Source organism: Phaethon aethereus, assembly GCF_964289735.1.
Source record: "Phaethon aethereus genome assembly, chromosome: Z".
Taxonomy (NCBI): Eukaryota; Metazoa; Chordata; class Aves; order Phaethontiformes; family Phaethontidae; genus Phaethon; species Phaethon aethereus.
Window position 1 is genome coordinate 15,770,407 of NC_138577.1, and position 19,976 is coordinate 15,790,382.

General features: G+C 36.7%; 1 protein-coding gene across 1 annotated transcript in view; it reads left to right on the plus strand.

The window, feature by feature from the left end:
- WDR70 (WD repeat domain 70) overlaps positions 1 to 19,976 on the plus strand; it is a gene marked incomplete at both ends in the record, with an annotated part of 154,389 nt that overhangs the window by 120,736 nt on the left and 13,677 nt on the right. Inside the window, 3 exons of the mRNA XM_082013152.1 lie at positions 2,228 to 2,312; positions 3,410 to 3,548; positions 19,506 to 19,606. Coding sequence (XP_081869278.1) covers positions 2,228 to 2,312; positions 3,410 to 3,548; positions 19,506 to 19,606 — 325 coding nt within the window. The remainder of the gene's footprint in view (positions 1 to 2,227; positions 2,313 to 3,409; positions 3,549 to 19,505; positions 19,607 to 19,976) is intronic.

Sequence of the window (19,976 nt, forward strand, 5' to 3'; positions counted from 1 at the left end):
CTGTATGCTCAAGGATTATGCAGGAGCATGTATAGTGACTTTCTATTTTGTGTAGAGTACTAATATATTTCTCTTTATGGTAAATGCAAATGTTAACCTTTTAAAAATCAAGTGTTTTTCATCAGTTCACGGAAGGATACTACTGGAAAAAATCTATGGTATTACAGGAAGTTAATATGTCTGTTTTGTTAGTGACGGTGATTTCAACTCCAAATGCAGATTAGATTCAGGAACCAATATCATATTTGCAACACAGAAAATTTTAATTAGAAAAAGTGAATGTGGACAAATTCTTAATTGTGGTAAGAGTTTCAGAGCATTGGCCAAGTTGTTCTACTAGCATTTCTTCCTTTCCAAATACTTAATCAACTATTTCTGCACAGTGTAAAACAGCGTTGATTTGAAATCAACCACGTTTTTTTGAGTCCTTCTAGAGTCTTCTAATTTTTTAAACCAGCAGATTACATTTTCGTGTTAGCAGAAGAGCTATAGCTACATGTCTGTCTGCATCTCTTCTGCTAAAGCCTGGCAGGACTACAGCTTGAAGATCATGTCAAGGCTCATTCCACTAGGAACAGAACAGCCTTGGCTGCTAGCCTGAGATCTCACCCTATCCAGGAGGTTTGCAGAGTGGCCAAATGGTATCCTTTGCATACATTTATAAAGTGCTGGTGCTTTAAATATAACATCTTGCAGATAAGTGTTTTTGGGGGGGGGGGTGCGGCGGAGAAGAGGAAAAGGGAAGGTTCGTATAACAAGACCCAATGCTTTGAAGTGATTGGGTGGAGTTTACTGGGAAACAGTAGGAAAACAGATATTCCAAAAATAGGGACTCAGCATTTTTCTTGCTTGTCATTTTTCAGCTTCCCAATGAACAGAAATATACTCTGCTCTAGACATCATTTATTTAAGTTGTCCACTTCTTAAAAATATTTTGTAGTAAGGAGTTATGCTAGTCTTTAATATAAACATACATGATGTACGAGGCCACACATTACTGCTTTCCCTGTAAAGGGTACTGCTGGCCTCGATTTCTTTTGTTACAGCATGTTACTTTTTTTTTTTTAACAATTTGTTTCCAAGGCCTCCAGTAAGCTCTTGATCTCAAAGGCTGGGAATCCACAAAATACTTTTAGACAACAAAATTACTTCCCTGCAAGGTTTTTGCTTTGGAAGGAAGCAGGTCTGTGGATTACCAGTCACTTGCCTCCTTTTCCAACTAGGTCAGGAGGATTTTGTAACTTTTTGTCTAAAATTAATTTCTGGATATTTTTAAAGAGAATTGTTTTTTGAAAGTCCTTCCTTGCACCCTTGAAAGTGCTCATGCAAGATGTCTAGTTGCCGGAGTGAGGTGCTTCAAAGCTCAGGTCCTATAGCTTGTCTCATGCTGCAAATATGTATCCCAGAGGGTTGGTCAGCAGAGATGTAGATCTCTCTGAGAATAACTAGCTAAGCTCTTTTTTTTTTCCCCCGTTCTCACTTTGTTAATATGTCATAACTTTTCAAAAAGGAATAAACAGCCTGACTTTTACTGGCCTACAGTCACACTGTGTTTATCAAACATAGATGAGAATTGCTATAAATGTCTTGCTGTGACCTCAATTTTGGCTTTTATGGCCAAAGGTGGTATGGAGGGGTGTGAAAAGGTTTCATTATAGCAAGTGTGGGTTCACTTGCTTCCCTTCTCCCCTTCCCCAAGGATTTCTGACTGATTCCAGGGCTTGTTCTCCCTACTGAGATTGCAGTTTGTTGCTGTTTGCCTGCTAAAGAAGGGAAAAGACTTACTGTGCCTTCCATTCTTCCTGATCATTTTTTGAGGGCAGGTAGAAACCAGACACATAAAACTTCTTTAGTTTTTAATCTAGACCGTCTATGGTAACATTTTAATTTCTTTTAATCTCTTAAAAGTTACATTTACTCCTAGTAGCAAAGCACCAATGCTCACAAACTCGAAATAAATTAGTGTTTGGGGAGTCTGATTCCACCATGGATAATGGTTCTTGGTAGGAGGGATTGCAAAGGAGAAGTTTCTGGTCTACTGGAATGCAGCAGGTGGAGCTTCTCATACTTGCACTTTCATACTCATTTAGGGACAAAGCATTTTGAATGCTGCTACCTTATCATTCTGGTTTTTTTGTGTCTGAATTAGAAGATGAAAATTTCAGCACATGTCTAAATTCTTGACTTAAATTCTTTATTGCTAACCTTCCTCCCTTTTGTTTCATAGGAGATGATACTTTAAAAATATGGGATATTAGGCAATTTAAAAAGCCTCTTAATTCAGCGGAAAGACTGCCCAGCTTCTTTCCAATGTAAGTACTCTAATTTATTTCAGCTAGTAGAAATAGCAGTAGTTATGCTTGAATGGGAGGGAGTCTACCGGAGTTCTCCTCCTCAGTTCTCACTAGGTCCAGAACTGTGTGAAAAGGACTGCACAGAGAGGACTGTGCAATGAGGATTCTAGGCTATTTTAGGACTTCACATTGCTTTAAAAGATCTCGTATTTTTTAGTGAAAATTCATAGTTAGCTTTGCTTGTTTTATGCTATTTTTCATTCTCGTATGTCTTATGTCTAATTAGATTAGCAGCTTTTCAGGTGGAGGCCGGTTCATTGCCTTATGTTTCTGTAATGAGATATACAAGTAATCCTCATTCTTATTTGGTCTATGATTAATAAAAGAAGAGCTGGATTGAAAAGCAGACATAACATGAAGGTGCATGGTATGAATGCAGGTTATGCTGTTAGAAGTGCTGATGACTGTGTTCTTTGCAGCTAAGATACTATATTGTACTACATAGTGCTAAGTATTGTATTTAATATTTTTATTGCTACCACCTGCATTCCCATAGCTGTAGCACAGCCAAATGCAACTCTTAAGGACGGTAAGATCTTTTTGAAATAAGATCTCAGAAAGGCAGGTCATGGACAGCTCAGTCTTGACTATCATTTGTAGCATAAAGGAAAAGTAAACAGACAAACATTTTTGGCCACTGTTTAAACACACTGCCTTGCACCATTGAAGAATGTATCATCAGCAAAAACAGATTTTATGAATGATTTATTTTTTTACTTAATGGTAATAACCAGACTTGAAAAATACATCTTTTTTTTTGTTTCTCATGTTGAAAAGTTTACAGAATTTTTGAGTGGAGGAGAACTTTGTTGGGAGGAGGATTTTTATTGGATCTGCCAGTTTTGCACATTCTGTGCACAGCTGTAATTGTACATGTGAACTGTGTCTGATAACGATAGTAATAGATAACAGCTGACAAAAGATTTTTTTAAAGCTTTGTCTTGAAAGGATTAACAAATAGAAAGGATTATTTTTAAGGAGTGCAACTTACATATAAAGTTCTCTACACATTAATTATTGATTTGCTTATTATGATGATTTGTTTTGTTCAACAGGACAGATTGTTGTTTCAGCCCAGATGATAAAATACTTGTCACAGGCACCTCTGTTAAGAAAGGTGGTGGCAGTGGGAAACTTTTTTTCTTTTGTCGGGAGACATTCCACAAGTTGTATGAGATAGAAGTTACAGATGCGGTATGTATTTTAGTTTTCTTTTGTCAACTATTCAGAATATGAATGAAAACATATTCATGTGCTTTTTTCCCCTTATACAGATAATGACCTATTAAGACTACTGTAATTTTTCTGCTCCATATTTAACAGATAGTGGTAGAGTGGCCTGAATGGGTGCTATACTCCTTTAAACTAAGAAAAAAAAAAAAATCTTGGGACAAGGTGTTTAAGCACTAGGAGATCCCTGCTTTGGTGTTACCATTACGTTTCTCAAGTAGTTCTGTGAACCCTTCTAGATCTGCGAAGCGAGACATGAATCCTAAAATTCTTACATGGTTAGGCTGTTCACTCGACCAGTTATGATGGAATGCCATATTGTGACAAAATTCCTACTTGTCCCTGAAACTAGACTTGTGGTTACTACAGAATGCATTTCAATGGATGCTAGCTTGTGTAAGTGCATCAATTCCGTGGCAAAAGGAAGACATCATTAGGAATCTCTCCATCAAAAGTACCATTCTCGTCAGCAATATAAAACCTAAGATTGGAAATGTGTAATACTGAAGAGTCTGTGTATGACTTGAACTGGCCACCTGTTCCCTTGTACAGAAGGAAAAAGCTCAATATTATAAAAAGGTCATGTACTCTTATGGTGCACACAAGTAAGCTTATAGGTTATAAAAAACAGGAATGCGAGAAATTCACACAGAATTGCCATTGCTTAAGTATGGCAATGTATGCCGTCTGTTGCAGTCTGTCAGGTAGCAACTGTGTCACTTTGTTTCAGGATATTGTTTTCTCCTTCTGTGCTTTTCTTAACCCAACATAGCAGTCTTTCCTAGCATAGTGGACCAAAAACACCTTGTGCTGGAGGTCATTTATACAGAATTTACATTTGTATTTACTTCTGCTTTCAAATCGCTTTTTCTCTTCTAATTCATCCTAAAGCAAGATCTGGTTACAGATGATTTTGTTATATCCATCATTTTTGTGGCAGCAGTCTTGCAAATTAGAAATGCAGAATTCATGTCAAAGCAGAAAGCATGTGTTTTTTTCTGGAGGGGGGTGGGAAAAGTCCTGTTTTTATTTTAAACATATATTCCAAATACAGTTTTAATATGACATTGGAAGTTTTATTTAGTACTAAAGAATTTCTCCAAAGTTAACATAAATTGGATTTTAAATTTGTCTCCTGTGGAACATACCAAACCTCAGCTGAACTCATGAGGATTTCTAGTGGGTTATTTTTCTGATACAAGTGTTATAATCGAGTGTTTATAACCTTTTTATGAGATAAAACATGAATGCCTCAGTGTCCCTTCTGAAACTTCATGACAGAGAAAAGGAAAGCAACTACATAAGATAAAGTGCAAGAGGTGCGTTGTTGTAGGAGGTCTTCTGTCCATGCACACAAGGAAGCAAAATAGCTTAGCAATTTCATTCGCAATGAATTTGGTGTCTTTAGAGCTAGGTGTCTGGATGTGGTCATGATGGCATCTCCATTTGCAGGTGGTCAAGTCAGTTACAGTGTACAGAAACTTCATTTGAGCTTTAAGACTGCAAGAATGAGAAACTTGTCAATGGTGGATCCTGTATGATTGAAAGAAATTAAATAGTGAGAATTACTGCTCACCAACCTACCTGTTTTGTGTTCAAAGGAAATGTAATTTTTATTGGCTAACCTTGTCTCCCAGAAAAACAGTTCTTTAATTCTCTGAAAGAGAGAGTCTGTTCATCTGCTGAGGTAGATAATGCTACAGGAGAGTCCAGAAAAGATTGTTTTGCTATCAGTTTCTCTCACAATTGAGAGGTAAGGTTCTGTTGCTCTGCTTCAAAATGCAAGAGAGATGTGGAGCTGAGAACCAACAGTAGGAAATTGTTGGAAAAACAAAATTAGGGGTCAGTAAACGACTTCACTGGGGCCACTCATGTAGTAAAATTTTAAGTATGTGTACAAATCTCAGCAGGCTCATAATTTTATACTATAAATTTATATAGGTGCTGAAATTTATATGGTACTTTTTAAGACTAGTAAATTACTTTTGTCTACAGAGTTTTAGTGCTGCTGTTTTTCTTCATTTGTAGTTACAAAATTTAAAGCTGTCATTCTCCTCTTTTGAATATAATGGATCAAATGAAAATAATGGAAATAATAGGTGAAGAATTGAGACTTATAAATGCTGATCTTATGATGTAATTTTCAGTGAGCCAGCACTAATAATACCTTTACAATCAGTCTGTCTAGCTTCTAGCTTCAACAATACATATCTAAGAAAAACACAGTTAAGCATAACCACCAGAATCTAAAAGAAGAAAAATTACTATAAGTAATGTTATATAAAAAAAAAGCAGTGTATTTTTTTCCAAGGTCTTTCTATTGCTTGTATCTTTCGTCTTTGTGCTTAGTGTTCTTTTCTTGTTCTCAAATTGCAGTGTTTGATGAAATATAAACACATAAAGGCATGCTAAAAACAAATGAATTTTCAGGAAGCTGGCTTTTGTATTTTATAAGCAGTACATGCTGTTTATCAGAAAGATCATTGGCCCACATATTGGTAGATTAATATTTTGTGTGTAGTTTATCAAAGCATTTTTTCAGCAGTGCAATAATTGCCTGCTTTCCATGCACTACTTTCCTAGTTTCTGCTTTTTCCTGATACTCTCTCAAAAATGTAGAAAGCAGTATAATTAAAGATAAGATGTAAAGTTGCCTAAGACTTCAGTTTGTCTTCTGTAACTAAATATCATACGACTTCACCGTTCGTATGTTATTGAGTACTTAAATATGTAATTTCAATGTGCCTATTTTGGGGTTTTTTAGGCACTGCATAGCTGAGGTTCTCTGAGCAGCCTGATCTAGATGAAGATGTCCCTGCTCATTGGCGGGGGTTTGGAGTAGATGACTTTTAAAGATCCCCTCCAACCCAAACTGTTCTATGATTCTATGAAGTTATGCTATGCTAATATGTGTAGTAAAAGCACAAATATACCAATATCTGTCTCTGCAAAGAGCTTGATCTACTCTCATTCCTCATGAAAATATTTTCAGTGATTTCAGTTGTATTTAGTCCAAATTGCTAAAGAAAAAGGGCATCATTAGTCATTTATTTCAAGTATAAAATGAAAATAATAAGGCTTTCTGAGGGCAGTTTTATACCAGTTTAGTGATAAAACGTTTATAATCAGAATAACAGAAAATCTACTGTGAAGAGAAAACATAAACTATTAATGTGTTACTTTTTTAATTTCATGAGGATTTTTAAAGGAAATGCTGCTAAGCTGAGAAAATTGAAAAACATGGAAGAGCAGTAAACATTATCTTAAACCTTCTTGGTAAATAGCCAATGCAATTGGCCTGTGAGTGAACCCAGGGGGTAATGGGAAAATATTTAATGGGAATGTTTGACCAAAACTGTGTCTGGCATTCCTTTCTATAATACCACACAAACCTTTTTTCACCTTTTCTTTCAAGTTTTCATGGGAAAACCCATTAATGTTTCAGAGCTGCTGGAATGAAACATTGTGGTTTTACTAATGGGCCAACAGTCTGATTAGTCTCTGCTGTTGTGGCTGTAGAATATTAATTTGCTTTTCATTTCACATATTAGGTTTTTGGTTGGTTTTTTTGTCACAATTTGTGGCTAAAGTAGTGACTATATCATTGTGTCCACGATTGAATGCTATCCCTCCATGCAGGCATTGGGACTTCTCTAGAACTCAAGCTTCTTCGATAAATAGCAATACTTTTTGAAGGAAAATTAAATAAATGTCAGAAGTGGTGCAGACCATGGGCTCGGTCTCTGGCCAGTAGCAGTGTGCCTGCAGGAGTGAACAGGGCACACACACAATGATGCTTCTCTGACTGTCCTGTTCTGCATCTGGTGATCTGTGAGGTAGAGATATCTTGATGCAGACACAGAAATTTTCAATTTGTAGCACTCAGTGGATTTTTCTTCCATGAGTTTATGAAGGAGTGAAATTACCCATGTTGCAGATTACTGGCAGCGTCATTTACCTACTGCAGATTAGATCAAAACTCGGGGGTCAGAGCCCCTGCCTCTCCCACTCTCATAAGGATGCTCTGTGTAGAGTACTTCAGCCTTGCTCTGGCTCAGTGTGTAGAAGTGTGATTGGAAATTATGAGGGCTTCATACTGTGACCATAGTTATGTATGCTAAACTGTACAGAATTCCTCTCATCTTAAGAAAAACTGAACTTGAAAAAATCCTGTTATGCACATGCAGCTTTTCCATAGTTTTTCTGTCTCTGTTTCTTCTATCTTGACAGTATTAGCTGTGAACAGTTCTATTGCTCTCACCTCAAATATTCACAAGAAAATATTTATATTAAACTTTCTCAATTTGAGCATTTGAGGCTTTTCTTATTTGAAAGATTTATAATTGCACACAGAATATTTCTTCACTCCCTTTAGATGGATGAGGAGCATTAAACAGATGTCAGGAAATAAAACTGCCAGAAGAGGGGTACAAAGTGTATGCACAGAAATTCAGAGGCCATTTCCCTTTCATTTCCTCAGGTAGTGTGAGAGGAAGGAAAATCTGTACCTGCTTTGAGGTGAAGTCTCATCTTTTGGGATATCTGTAACTGTCCTCTCTGGAACGGAAGGGAGATTTCATTGTCAGATGCCAGTCAGGGAGAGTTTATTCCTAATTCTTGATTTGGTTATACAGGTATGAGATCTTCATGGGAACCAGTTATAAATACCTAGTGAGTGGGAGATGGAGTTGGGTACACAACATTTCCCCCAATGTCAATTTAATTTAAAATAGCTGTGGATAGTCACTTGAATCACTCTCACATGTCTATCATTTGTTTGGCTAGTTCAAACAAATCACCCAGTAGTTATCCTTATTACAGACAAGATTGATTTTGGCAGCAGTAGAGCAGTCATTTTCCCCAGATGGAAGGGAGTAGTAGTACACCCTGTTACTGCCAAGCAAGAGTGGGCACTGGGAAAAAAAAAGTACAATTTCAGAAATTGCTATTTTTAAATGAAAATATAAGTAATAATTTAATTTACAAATGAGCAAAGATGATGAGATTGTCTACATTATAAAATGAGATGTGCAAATTTTTAAAATATCCTGCAGGTTTGTGTAGTCAAGCAGCAATCCAAAACCATAGATTTATGGTTTTTTAGGGAAAGCTGTTTCTGTTAGGAGGATTATTCAATATTTTCTTAGTTTCTCAAATATAAGCAAAAGTTAAATTACTAAATACTTCTGAAAATACCTCTAAGGGATGTTTCAGGAAGGTCTTCTGAGACAAGCTGTAAATAAAGCTTCTTTTTAGATTAAAGAGTGTAAAAGGAAGAAGGAATAAGGAATACGAAAATTCCAGCACCCTTTATGGACAGTTGAAATAGGATTGCAGTATTTCTTTCCTTAACCTCAGATGATATCATTTACTATTTATAAGGTATGGTAATATATTAAAGGACTTTTCCACTGTGGCCCATTTCACTAAGATTTAAACTTTTTGAATTTAAGAAAAATAAATGATTTTAACTTCTGGAAGGGATCATCATACGACTTCTGGGGTTTTTTAAAGCCATTTATTTTATTTGAAAGGAAAACCCACATTTTACACAATAAGGAAGTAAATACAATATTTAAGGTCCAGTAAATTTTTCTGCTGATTAAAGCAAAAAAAAAAATCTAATAGAAGAGGTGAATCACAGGAATGTGTTTTCTTTTAAACTAAGGTAACTTGTCAATTTTTATTCTCTGCTTTCATATATGTAAAGACAATGTGATCCTTCCCTTCGTATATCCTGCAGCAACATGTACTTTGTTTTAGGGGAGCTGTCACTAGAGGTTTGAGGCATGCAAGAGAAATAAACTGTGCAGGTTTTCTCACTGTAATAGGGAGTGGGGAGTGTATGTGGAGGTTGTCTGCCTTAGCTTTGAGATAACTGCGATGAAAGTGTGGCTGTAATTTTAACAGAGCAGAAGCTTGAAAATGCCGTACCTTGCAATCACAACAGTTTGCCACCTTGATTAAGTCACTTTTTCTGTCCATCGGAAAAGGAAAGTGGTGTTCAGTGGCTCAGTTCACTTCTAAGAGTATTTTTTATAGCTGTACCTTGGAAGGTCAGTGATACAGCATTGCTATCCATATGTTCTATGTTGAGATACTGCTTTAAATTATTGGCCTCTGAATATGTTTTTAGGGTATTTCTGGTTTCTACATAGAAAAGTGTAAATTATATCCGTTTCTGGTCCCTTTTCTATTGAATGTTTCCACACATTTTCTAAGTCATGTTTCACAAGGGAAAAGCACTAGTGTTGTTTCCTCTACTACTGTATTCTCACGAGTATTTTAAATCTAATGATAGCAGGTCACTGCATTCTAGATATTCCCTAACCTCCCACCTTATTTATTGTAGTTGGCTTTTTTCCTTGGAAGAGCTCCAGGGAAATCTCAAACCTGAAGATCTTTGCAACTGGGGTTTAAAGTAGATTTTTAGTGTAATATTAGTATATTTTTATTGTATGAGCAGCCTTTTTTTTGGATCAGAGCATGCATAGTATCAACATATGAGTGTTTACCATCTTTTCACTCAAAAGAAGAAACAAGGTAGAAGCAAACTGGTAGCATTTGTTCAGCTTCACGGACATTTGGAAATGGCATAGTTCTAAATCTATTATTTAATCTCTTTTTAATCAAAAATACAGCACTTTTGTAAGAGTTACTCAGTCTACATTTTTTCCCCTGTGGTTGGTGGGTGCATCCAGGAGGCAAACCAGCCTTTCCCAGATACAGCAGGGCAAGCCAAGTCGTTGGCTTTTGGATCACCACTGTGCTTGAAGATATCAGTGAAAAGACATTACAGAGTGTGCAGTGGGAATTAATGTTGTCTCTGAGCAGCATTATCTTTCTGTCATTCTTAAGGCAGAATTTCTGTTGTTCTTGGAGGGGAACAGACAGTTAATGTAGCTGATGTTTCGTGCAGAATCTTCTGCAGAGAAATCTGGGTGACTGTAGGAGAAGGAAAGACCTGTCTATATACAAGCCTTTCCTTACCATGCTAACTGTATCAGTTAATTTTATTTTCTATTCTGCATGTCAGCCATCATTATTAATGATCCTGGATTATTATGTAGAAATAGTGGCATTTCTGCAGGTAAGATTGCCATTAGCTTCAGATTAGAATATTGAGTTTCTGATTTTTTTTTTTTTTTTTTAATTTTTCCTTTAAATTCTAGTTGTGTAGAATTGGAGAGAAAACATCTCTTTGTACACTTGGGGAAAAATATGCTGGTACATTCGGGGAGAAATGTGCTGAACGTGAATGTGCCTATAGGCTTAGGTAATGGGTAACATTAATTAGAAAGGTAATTTCTATTTCTGAAAAAAAATACTAATAAGTTTCTTAAGTAGTATTGCTTAATTATGTTTTAAACACCTACATGTTTAAAAGATACTGCATTGCACAAGCAGCTCTTCACCGTGAATATGTAGGGGTTTTACAGAACAGATGTGCTAAATAAACGAGTTGCATGAATATTTGCACTGATTTTGACAGTCCAGTTTTTTTTCAGCAAAGTTGGAATTTGTAAAAATTATAGTTGAGATAAATACTCAGTTCATTTGGCCACTGCTGTGATGACCTGTCCTTACAAAGTCCACGACCACGGTCAGAATGTTATTTTATGTGTTCACTATCTTCCCTGCTGACATGCCGCTTATCTGGCTGTCTGGACAGCCAAGTGCAGGAAATCCGAGCAGCACTGTTCAAACAGAACCCATCACATACCGTCATGGCCACTGAAGCAAACCTTGCACATAGGAAATAGAGAAGGTTTGTTTAAGTTTTTCTTTTCCTAACTGAAAATATTTTTTTAGAGTAGCAGCTCTTGCTATCACTTTCTTGTTGTATAGCTTCAAAACAGGTTCTGAAGGAATTATTTATTAGATTGTAGGTCAGGAAAGGGGTAAGCAATAAGGGCAAACATAGGCTGTGTTTGTTTCTGTTTTATCCCCATTCAGTTTTTAAGTATCTCCAGAGCTAGACCTGATCATTCAAGCTAAGATTCTAAAGATTTGTTGGACAGTTTAAGGAGTTTGTATCTGCTGTATTCTGTTGGCATTAGTATTTAATTTGGCTTTCAGGATCCTTTATCCTTGAACTGGAGAGTTTTATGTAAGTAGCACAACATGCGGTAATATAGATCCTTGTTATTTTTCTGTTTTTATTCTGTAGTTATTTTGGCCATAGTAGGCTGCAGGGATTCACCTGACCAAATATAGATGTCTACAGCTGATCCAGTCACCCTAGGCTCTTCTTCTAATCAAATGAGAAAAATAAACACATCCAGACTGTGTTTTTATCTTGTCCTAAAATAGATATTTAAAATAGGTTAGATGAAGGCCACTGTAAAATGCTATTTGTCTCTATTAACTATAAAGGGAGGTGAAAGATTGTAGGCATCTAAAGAGTAGACCTCTAAAGATTAGAGGTATAGACATCCTAAGTTTAGGGAGATAAGTCCCACCTAGGACCTTCACTTCCCTCCATTTGTGTTCATTCTCTCCTGCTAAAGCACTGGGACATTTAATCTCTTCTGCTCTGATCTTACCAGTAGCAAAGTAGGAAACAATGGGTTACTTTTGCACTCGTTAGTTTAAGGATTTATGACTTTTTTCAGGAGAGAATTTACAGAAAAGCCTGCTGCTTTATGAAAGAATCGTGCTAGCTGAGAGTCAAGTCTAATCTCTCTTACTTGCACCTGATTTCCAAACATAACTGTCAAAACATCAGCGACTTGAAGGTTACAGAACTTTATCTAAATTTTAACAAACTTTTTTTTTAATCAGTGGAAACATGTGAAGGAAACATCAAAACCCTATGAATTCATGCTTCAACAGTAGAGGTGTGTGAAAGTCTAGGATTAGCATGTTCCTTCCCTTTCCTTTTTCAGTATTTTTCTGGAATTAGCAGTACTTTTTCCAGTGATAATCTGCAAGGAAGTCACTTTTGCTTTCTCCAGTTTACAAGCGGGATGTTGACTGCGTATTCACCACAGAGATAGTACAAATATTTGCTCTGTGTCAGCATCATTCAGTAGAGATTTCCACCCTCTCAGGGTAGTTTTCTGTGAATGTGAAAGTAGATAGATGCATCTTCTCCATTTACCAGATTTGTTTGTCTGTACTTTCATTTAAACAGTTTTCACTGATAGCCATGGGAGCAGACATTAGTTTAGTGAACTTAGCCTAAAAGTCTAAGATAACTGAATAATCAATTCTGGCATTTGGAGGAAAATGTATAAGCAGGCTGAGGATCAAGAACTATTAGAGAAAAACAACAGGCTCTACCTGAAGTGAAGAGAAAGAAAGATTGGAAAGGTTTATTCCAACAATACATAACTAATATGGAAGCATGTTTTTTCTTTCTTCTTCCCTGCGTGGCATTAGCTTTACTAATGAACTTGAAAAAGCTGATATATTATCATGCATTATTTGAAAATATACTTTACATGAAATGTAAACAAATGTAAAAAAAAAGTAAAAAAACTCACAAATGCATGGTATTTAACCTTAAAACTTAACTGTCTAGGGAGAAGGGGTTGTTTCTGAGGAAAACAGTGCCTGATTGCGAAGCAGTAAGACCTCCTGAAGGAGGGAAGAGAAGTTAAAACATCATTGTAAAATATGGCCCCATCTAATTTACTTCTCATTTTGAGGTAGCAAGGAAAGAATATAGCCCCATTGACGTAAGTGTTGCAGAAGTGTATGGTGATTACTATTTATGTCAAAAATATGAAAGTCCTTGGGATTTTTTGGAAAATGATGAAACTTGATATCATGCCAGTCTTGCAGCAAATGATGACCTCCATATTCCATTAGATCAGTATATGCATACACACATACATGTCTGTTTAATAAAGTTAACAAAAGGTTAGGTATTATCTTGTGGTTTGTATACATATAAAAGGTAGTTACATTTTGTTGGATACCAGTCAAATTTTCAACCAAAATGCAAAAAAGTAGAAATCAGTGCTTTTGTACAGCTTCAGCTCACAGACTTGTACAATGTTAGTATAGGAAAACAAGAAGACAAGAATGGAGGGAAACCTTAACTTTCCCTAGCTCTTTTGCAGCAGAGTGAGAGGATAGAGGCGAATAATACTTTCATGAGACAGTCTTTATATGTGTTCTCCTTATTTCGTTACATGACAGGTAACCTTACATTTTGCTAGACTCAAAAGGTATGAGATTAAGTGACTGCTCAGGCTTTGAATGTGGTAGAAAAATATTTTAGGCATAAGGATTAATAGCCTATATCTATCTGTAATACATAGGAACTAGGAACACTTGCTGTATTTGCTCAAGTTTTTTTCTTAGTATGCTTTGTCTGTGCTGTCCATAGTGCAACCCCTCCAAAGCTTTTCACAAAACCCATAGTCTCTGCCAGTCCCTCTTCCCAATGTGAAACCTCTCGGACCATTCCTAGTCCTTAAATTTATTAACCTTTCCTCACCTCTCTCCCTCCAACCTGTACCGACCCCTCCAAGACTGATCTTCCCATCCTGTATCTGTTCTATCCATGCTGTAAAACTGAATGTTTTCACCTAAAGCATGGGCCAGGGAAATGAATTTTATCTTCACTGCTGCAGTCTTGAACCATCTTTTATAAGCAAAGACCAGGGGAATTCTTTTAATCCTTGACATCAGTCTGTAGTTTTATGACCTTACCAGCTTCGTGGTTTCATCTTAGGGTTAATTTTCCATTCCTATGCAACAAATCATTTTAATCTTTTCTTGCTGACCTTGTAAAATGCCCTCTGCATTGTTTACTCCTGTTGGGGTGCTACCCAAGTGCTCTGGACAGTTTCAGTTGAGACAATTAGCTTTTGCTTGCTGAGAAATCTGCTTCAGTTATTCTTCACTTCGCCTGTTAAACACAGGGGATTATTCCTAGGCCAGAATAAATGTCCCATTCTGTGTTGCAGAAAATTATGTTCCAGGCTTCAGTTTCTCATTTAGAGGCACTGCTGTTTAATCCCATCAAAGCCATGTGTGTATAGTGAGCTAACCCAGATGGGGAACAACCTAGTGGAAAAATTATTTGGTGTAGTTTACTGTTTACCTGCAGCAACAGCTCTGCTTGTATGATACAAAGGGAAACACACAGGTGAGAACAGACTGTTAGATGTGGGACTATTTATGAACCACGCCAGAACTGCACATGAGCTGGGACTGCACATGTCTCAGAAGGAATGCAGGTGGAATAGCACACGAGGGAAAAGTGATATCATCACCTTTGCCTGCCACCTTTCCACGTATTTATGAGTTTTATGGTTTAAGATTACCAGATATTATTAAGCTTTTAAGTTATTATAGGTAAAAATTTCTAAAACTGTAGTCTGTTTTAAAATAATGGGGAGTCTGAAGTGAGTATAGTGCTTAGTTTAAAAATAATGTAAATATTGTTCGGGTAATTCATATTTTCTATTTCAAAGAATAGTATAGCAACTTTAGAAAAAGGTACGGCTGATTTCAAGAACAATCAGTAATAGGTTCTTATTTTATTAGACAGTTGTTTAAGAAGATAAACATTTTCTTCCAGGTTGCAAAAAAAAGTCTTTAAAATTGTATAGATAATTTTAAATTGATTTTCAGTTTAAGTCAGTATTACAAGACAATGTGTAATGTGAAAATAATTACAAAGGCCTGCTATTAATAATGCCCACTGAATCTGTTCTATCCTTTTTCACAGTGACAGTGAAGAAGGTAAATTTGGAGCGTTTCTGTTAACATTTTTAATATTTTCCCTGCCTGACTTAAAAAAAAAAAATCACAATCTTTTCCCAGTATTTCCCAATGGAAGCTACAGTGTTTTTATATGTATATGTAATAGATATTGCCAAAGGCTTTTCAGATTGATTTAATTTGAAGAACTTGATGCTTTTGCAACAGCAAAAGTACCAAACAGCTTTAAAATTTTTACTAGTCATTGTCTTTTGAAAGTGCTGTATTTTCAGATCTTGCAGTCACTAAGCTGGCTGTATCATTTCCATGGATAAAATTATTTTCAGGGCTTTTATGACAGGCTTCCAGGACTTCATGCTCCAAAGATAATACTGTCCAAAACATCCAGCCATTACAGAAACCTGTTTTTCAAATGTTGGAGATGTTTATATGATGATACATTCTACATTTTATCATTCTTGTTTGTTATAATAAGACATTGTTTTCCATTTGCAAAGCTGAGATATAACCTGGAATTTTGGGGATTTCGGAATATACGTACATTTGTCTTGTTTCACCTTTAAATGTTATAAGAAACAGGTTAAGTCTTTCTCTGTTGAATGTTTGAAACTAGCATGACTTAACTGATTTTTTTTGTTGTTGTTCTGGCGTTTGTATTTTCAGAGTCTTGAGGCTGTCATCCACAAGATTTCCTTGCAACCCGTCCTTAGGATTAGTCTTGTCTTTTGTGCTAGGTTTCCATAAAGCAATGTCAGGCAATTTAATTCCCTGCTCTTTTATTTCTCTTACCAAGCATGAAACCACCTTGGTAAGTGGACTGAAACCTTGCAGTTTGCTTTTAACTGCTGAGGGTATCGCTTCCAGCCTGAGCTCCTGTCTCAGGAGCAATTAAAACTGAAGCACCACCTTTTTTATGTTGGATTCCATTGCAGGGCGCAACCTTAAAATGAAACAAGTTATTCTTAAGCAGTGGTTGTGGAATGGCAGATCCCCTTTCCATCTCAGAGAAACAGAAAGTGGACATTTGCATCAGGCAAAAGAGTGTTGCCAGCAGGTTGAGGGAGGCTGTTACTCCCCTCTACACAGCCGTGGTGAGACACATCTGTAGTGCTGGGTCCAGTTCTGAGCTCCCAATACAAGACAGAGAGGAACATAGTAGAGTGAGTCCAGTGAAGGACTGCAAAAGTGATTAAAGGCTTGGAGTGTCTGGCACAGAAGGGAAGGTTGAGAGAGCTAGGATTGCTCAGCCTGAAGTAGAGGAGACTCATTGGGCATCTTACATATAAATGCTTGAAGAGGGACAGGAGGATGAAGCAGACAAAGCAAAGCTGAGTGGTGCCCAGTGACAGGGCAAGTGGCAACAGGCACAAAATTAATTACAGGAAATTCCACTTAAACATAAGAAAATGGCTTGGGGTTTGTTTTTTTGCGTTTGTCTTTTTTTATGGTGGGTGGTCATACATTGAAACAGGTTGCCCAGAAAGGCTATAGAGTCTCCATCCTTGGAAATACTCGAAACCAAATTGGACAATGTCCTGAGCTACCTGTAGTAGCTGACCATGCTTGGAGCAAGGGGGTTGAATTAGATGATCTCCAGACCTGTCTTCCAACTGCAACCATTCTGTAATTTTGCAAAAACCCAGTACCAGTAGGTGAATATCCATCTATGTGCATAGGTAGGCCAAGCCAAGACTTATTTGCTTGGAGAGCTGGGAGGTAGGATCTTCTTTGAGACGGGATTTGAGGTTTAGCATTTCCAGTGATAAATGTGTCTACCCGAGTTATTTTAAGTGTAAACAGTAGGAAAGTTAGAGGCATCGAAGGAAAAATGCTCTTTAAGAACTAACTATTTTTTATGATAAAGATTCTCCTTCCTCCCTCACTCCCAATGTTAAGATCTAGTCTACAACGATGCCTTTGTTGTGTAGAGTTTTTACTTCTTTAGGAATATATGATTGGGAAAAATTATTATGATTTAGATCAGGAATTCAGTACTTTGGTCTTTTAAAAGTATTGCCCATTTTTAAAATAATCTGAAAATCTGCAGAAGTAGTTTTTATCATTTCTTATAAAGTAGGTTTATATGCCAGTGGGTTAATAAACTTACTTGCATGTTCAGAGCTTGTATTTGTTTAGTTACTAACTAATTATATTCAGGGACATTTTGCAGTTTCAGAAGATTTATAGGGCTGCATTAAATGGCAGTTTCTTTTGCCTGCTCTGGAGCATGTGCCATGGTGGTTTTAAGTGTGCTGTGCATGTTTGACAAGTTAGAAACTTAGCAATCCTCATCAGTGCTGAGCCACACTGTCTCAGGCTTTGTTTTTGTTGGCTGGGATCCAGTACCATGCCATAAAATACATTTACTTGACAGTAGAAAGTGGAGAACCATATTAACTACAAAGTTTAAAAAGGCTGGCTAAACACATGCAATAAATATTAATAAAAGAAAAGGCCACCCACCTTTGACCTTCAGTGCTTGTTATTAGCTTTGTGTGTTTTACAGTTACCATAGCATTTTGAGCATTACATAACAGTATGTAAGAATGTCCTATTTAAATCAAAGAACTTATTAGCAGCCCTGTATTGGTTATTTTGGTCACTTGTGGCAGGAATCATGGACACACTGCATTATCAGAATCCTATTTTGTACTTCAGAGTTACCTGTAAAAAGATTGTTGTTCTTCAGCTGTCTCGTAATAAATAAACCAGGTTTATTTGTACCTCTAATTAAATGGGAATATATAAAGTTGTATGTATATCAGTGTAGAAGGAGGGTGTTTTACAGAGGAACCTTGTAAAAAACGGTCGGTTGAGTCACATAAACTCATCTCACTGAATTTTTCTTCTTAAACAAAAACACAAAGCAGAAAAACGGCTCAGAAAATAGTCATCCATTGTCTTGTAGTAAAATGAAGTTCTGATTCATGATGGCTGAATGGGTTTCAGAATTTTTTCATTTTTTTTTATGTTCTGTGCCTCATAACATTCAAAAAAATGAGATCTAGACCAAACCAGAAATGGACTGGAACATGATGTGGGAAGTGATTCAGGACTCACTAGACCTGATGTATAACCATTGTCATCCAAATTAGATGGTTCTTATCTCCCAAGTTATAGGGCTATATTGCACCCCTATTTATATTTTAGCTTTGCTGTATTTCATGTGCTGTATTATGTAAAAAAAAAGTATATACAGATACTTTAATGATGGATGATAGTGGTTGAATATCTTCACTTTGAGAAGAGTCTGTTCCTGGTTTTTGAGACAGGAGAAGTAGTAAGCTTGGGGGGCAGGATAGGGCTGGAAAAATGAGCATCGTTCAGTGAAATACTGACAGGATGATGCGTCCTGCTGGCTCTGGATACATTTATTACATAGGTAACACAAGCACTGTTAAGACCTGTCTTCAGTCGTGGACAGTATGCCTTTAAAGAGTTACTATCTCTCAAGAATAGGTACTTTTTTCACCCCAGTTAGTCAGGTGCACATACAGGTTTTGTGTTTGTGTGATGTGTTGCACTTCTTGTGCCCACTTCTTTGGCTCTCTCAAGGTAGAAGTTTGAGTCTTACAGACTTCTGTGCCAGCCTGCTGAATCAGACTGAGTACAGTAATCATACGGAGATTCAAAGTCACATGGAGAACCATGTGGATATAAAAGAACAATTCTCTTAATGTCTGAAAATAACAGGGTGACAGAGCTGTGAGACATTGGCTTCAAATACCAACTTCTTCAGTGTGTTGTGGGGAAGAAGGAAACGAGTGAAAATCAGCTCTCTTCCATTTCTGCAGACAGCGACTCAAAGTTCAGCACTGTGTGAGAAGAAGGGAAAAACAGATCAAGTAAAGAACAGGGTGCAAGAATTAATAATTAAAAAGAAAAATGCAAAAGTCATGAAGGCCTGCATTGCTATCCAAAGCACTTAATTTTTCTCCTTCAAATGCCTCTTTAACTTTCCATTTCCGTTATGCCCATAAAGACCGTGCAGCAGTTGGTCTGTAGAAACCAATGGTTATCACACTGCCACCCATTTTTACTTCCTTCTCTGCCTCCATCCATTCCTCTTACATTGAATTCTGCTCTGGAGAGGAACTGCTATTCATTCAAATATTAATTCATGTGCTTAAGCTTGTTCCTTCTACAGCGTGACTTTGATCCACTGTTTGACAGTATGAATATTAATTCTAAGATCTAGAGGAATGACCAACTAGCTATCAATATGTTGCTTTATTTCAGAGTGTTGTGCGTTGCCTTTGGCATCCCAAGCTGAACCAGATCATGGTTGGTACAGGAAATGGTTTGGCCAAAGTGTACTATGATCCTGTCAAAAGCCAGAGGTACGTAATCATGATTAATGATTAAGACTGTTATTTTTTCCCAAATTTAGCCTGATTCTGTGGTTCTGTGTTTATACTAAGAAATGAGAAAAACTGGTTTAGTAACGTTTGTTTTGCAGAGTTTTACTTATTTAGTAACAGGAGAAAGAAAAAAAAAAAACCAAACCAGTTTGGTTTTGAAAAGCTGTGCATTCTCCTCTGGGCTTTTCATGGTGCAGTATGCTGGCTGTTCTACCTGAATTTACAAATGCTTTCATTTTTTAATTGCATGAAATCTGTAGTAAGAATGACAAGCCTTTCATCTGATCTCTTGGAAGTTGCTCATGTGGTGTTATTGAAAGAATATTTATTGTATTTAGTCATATTTTTG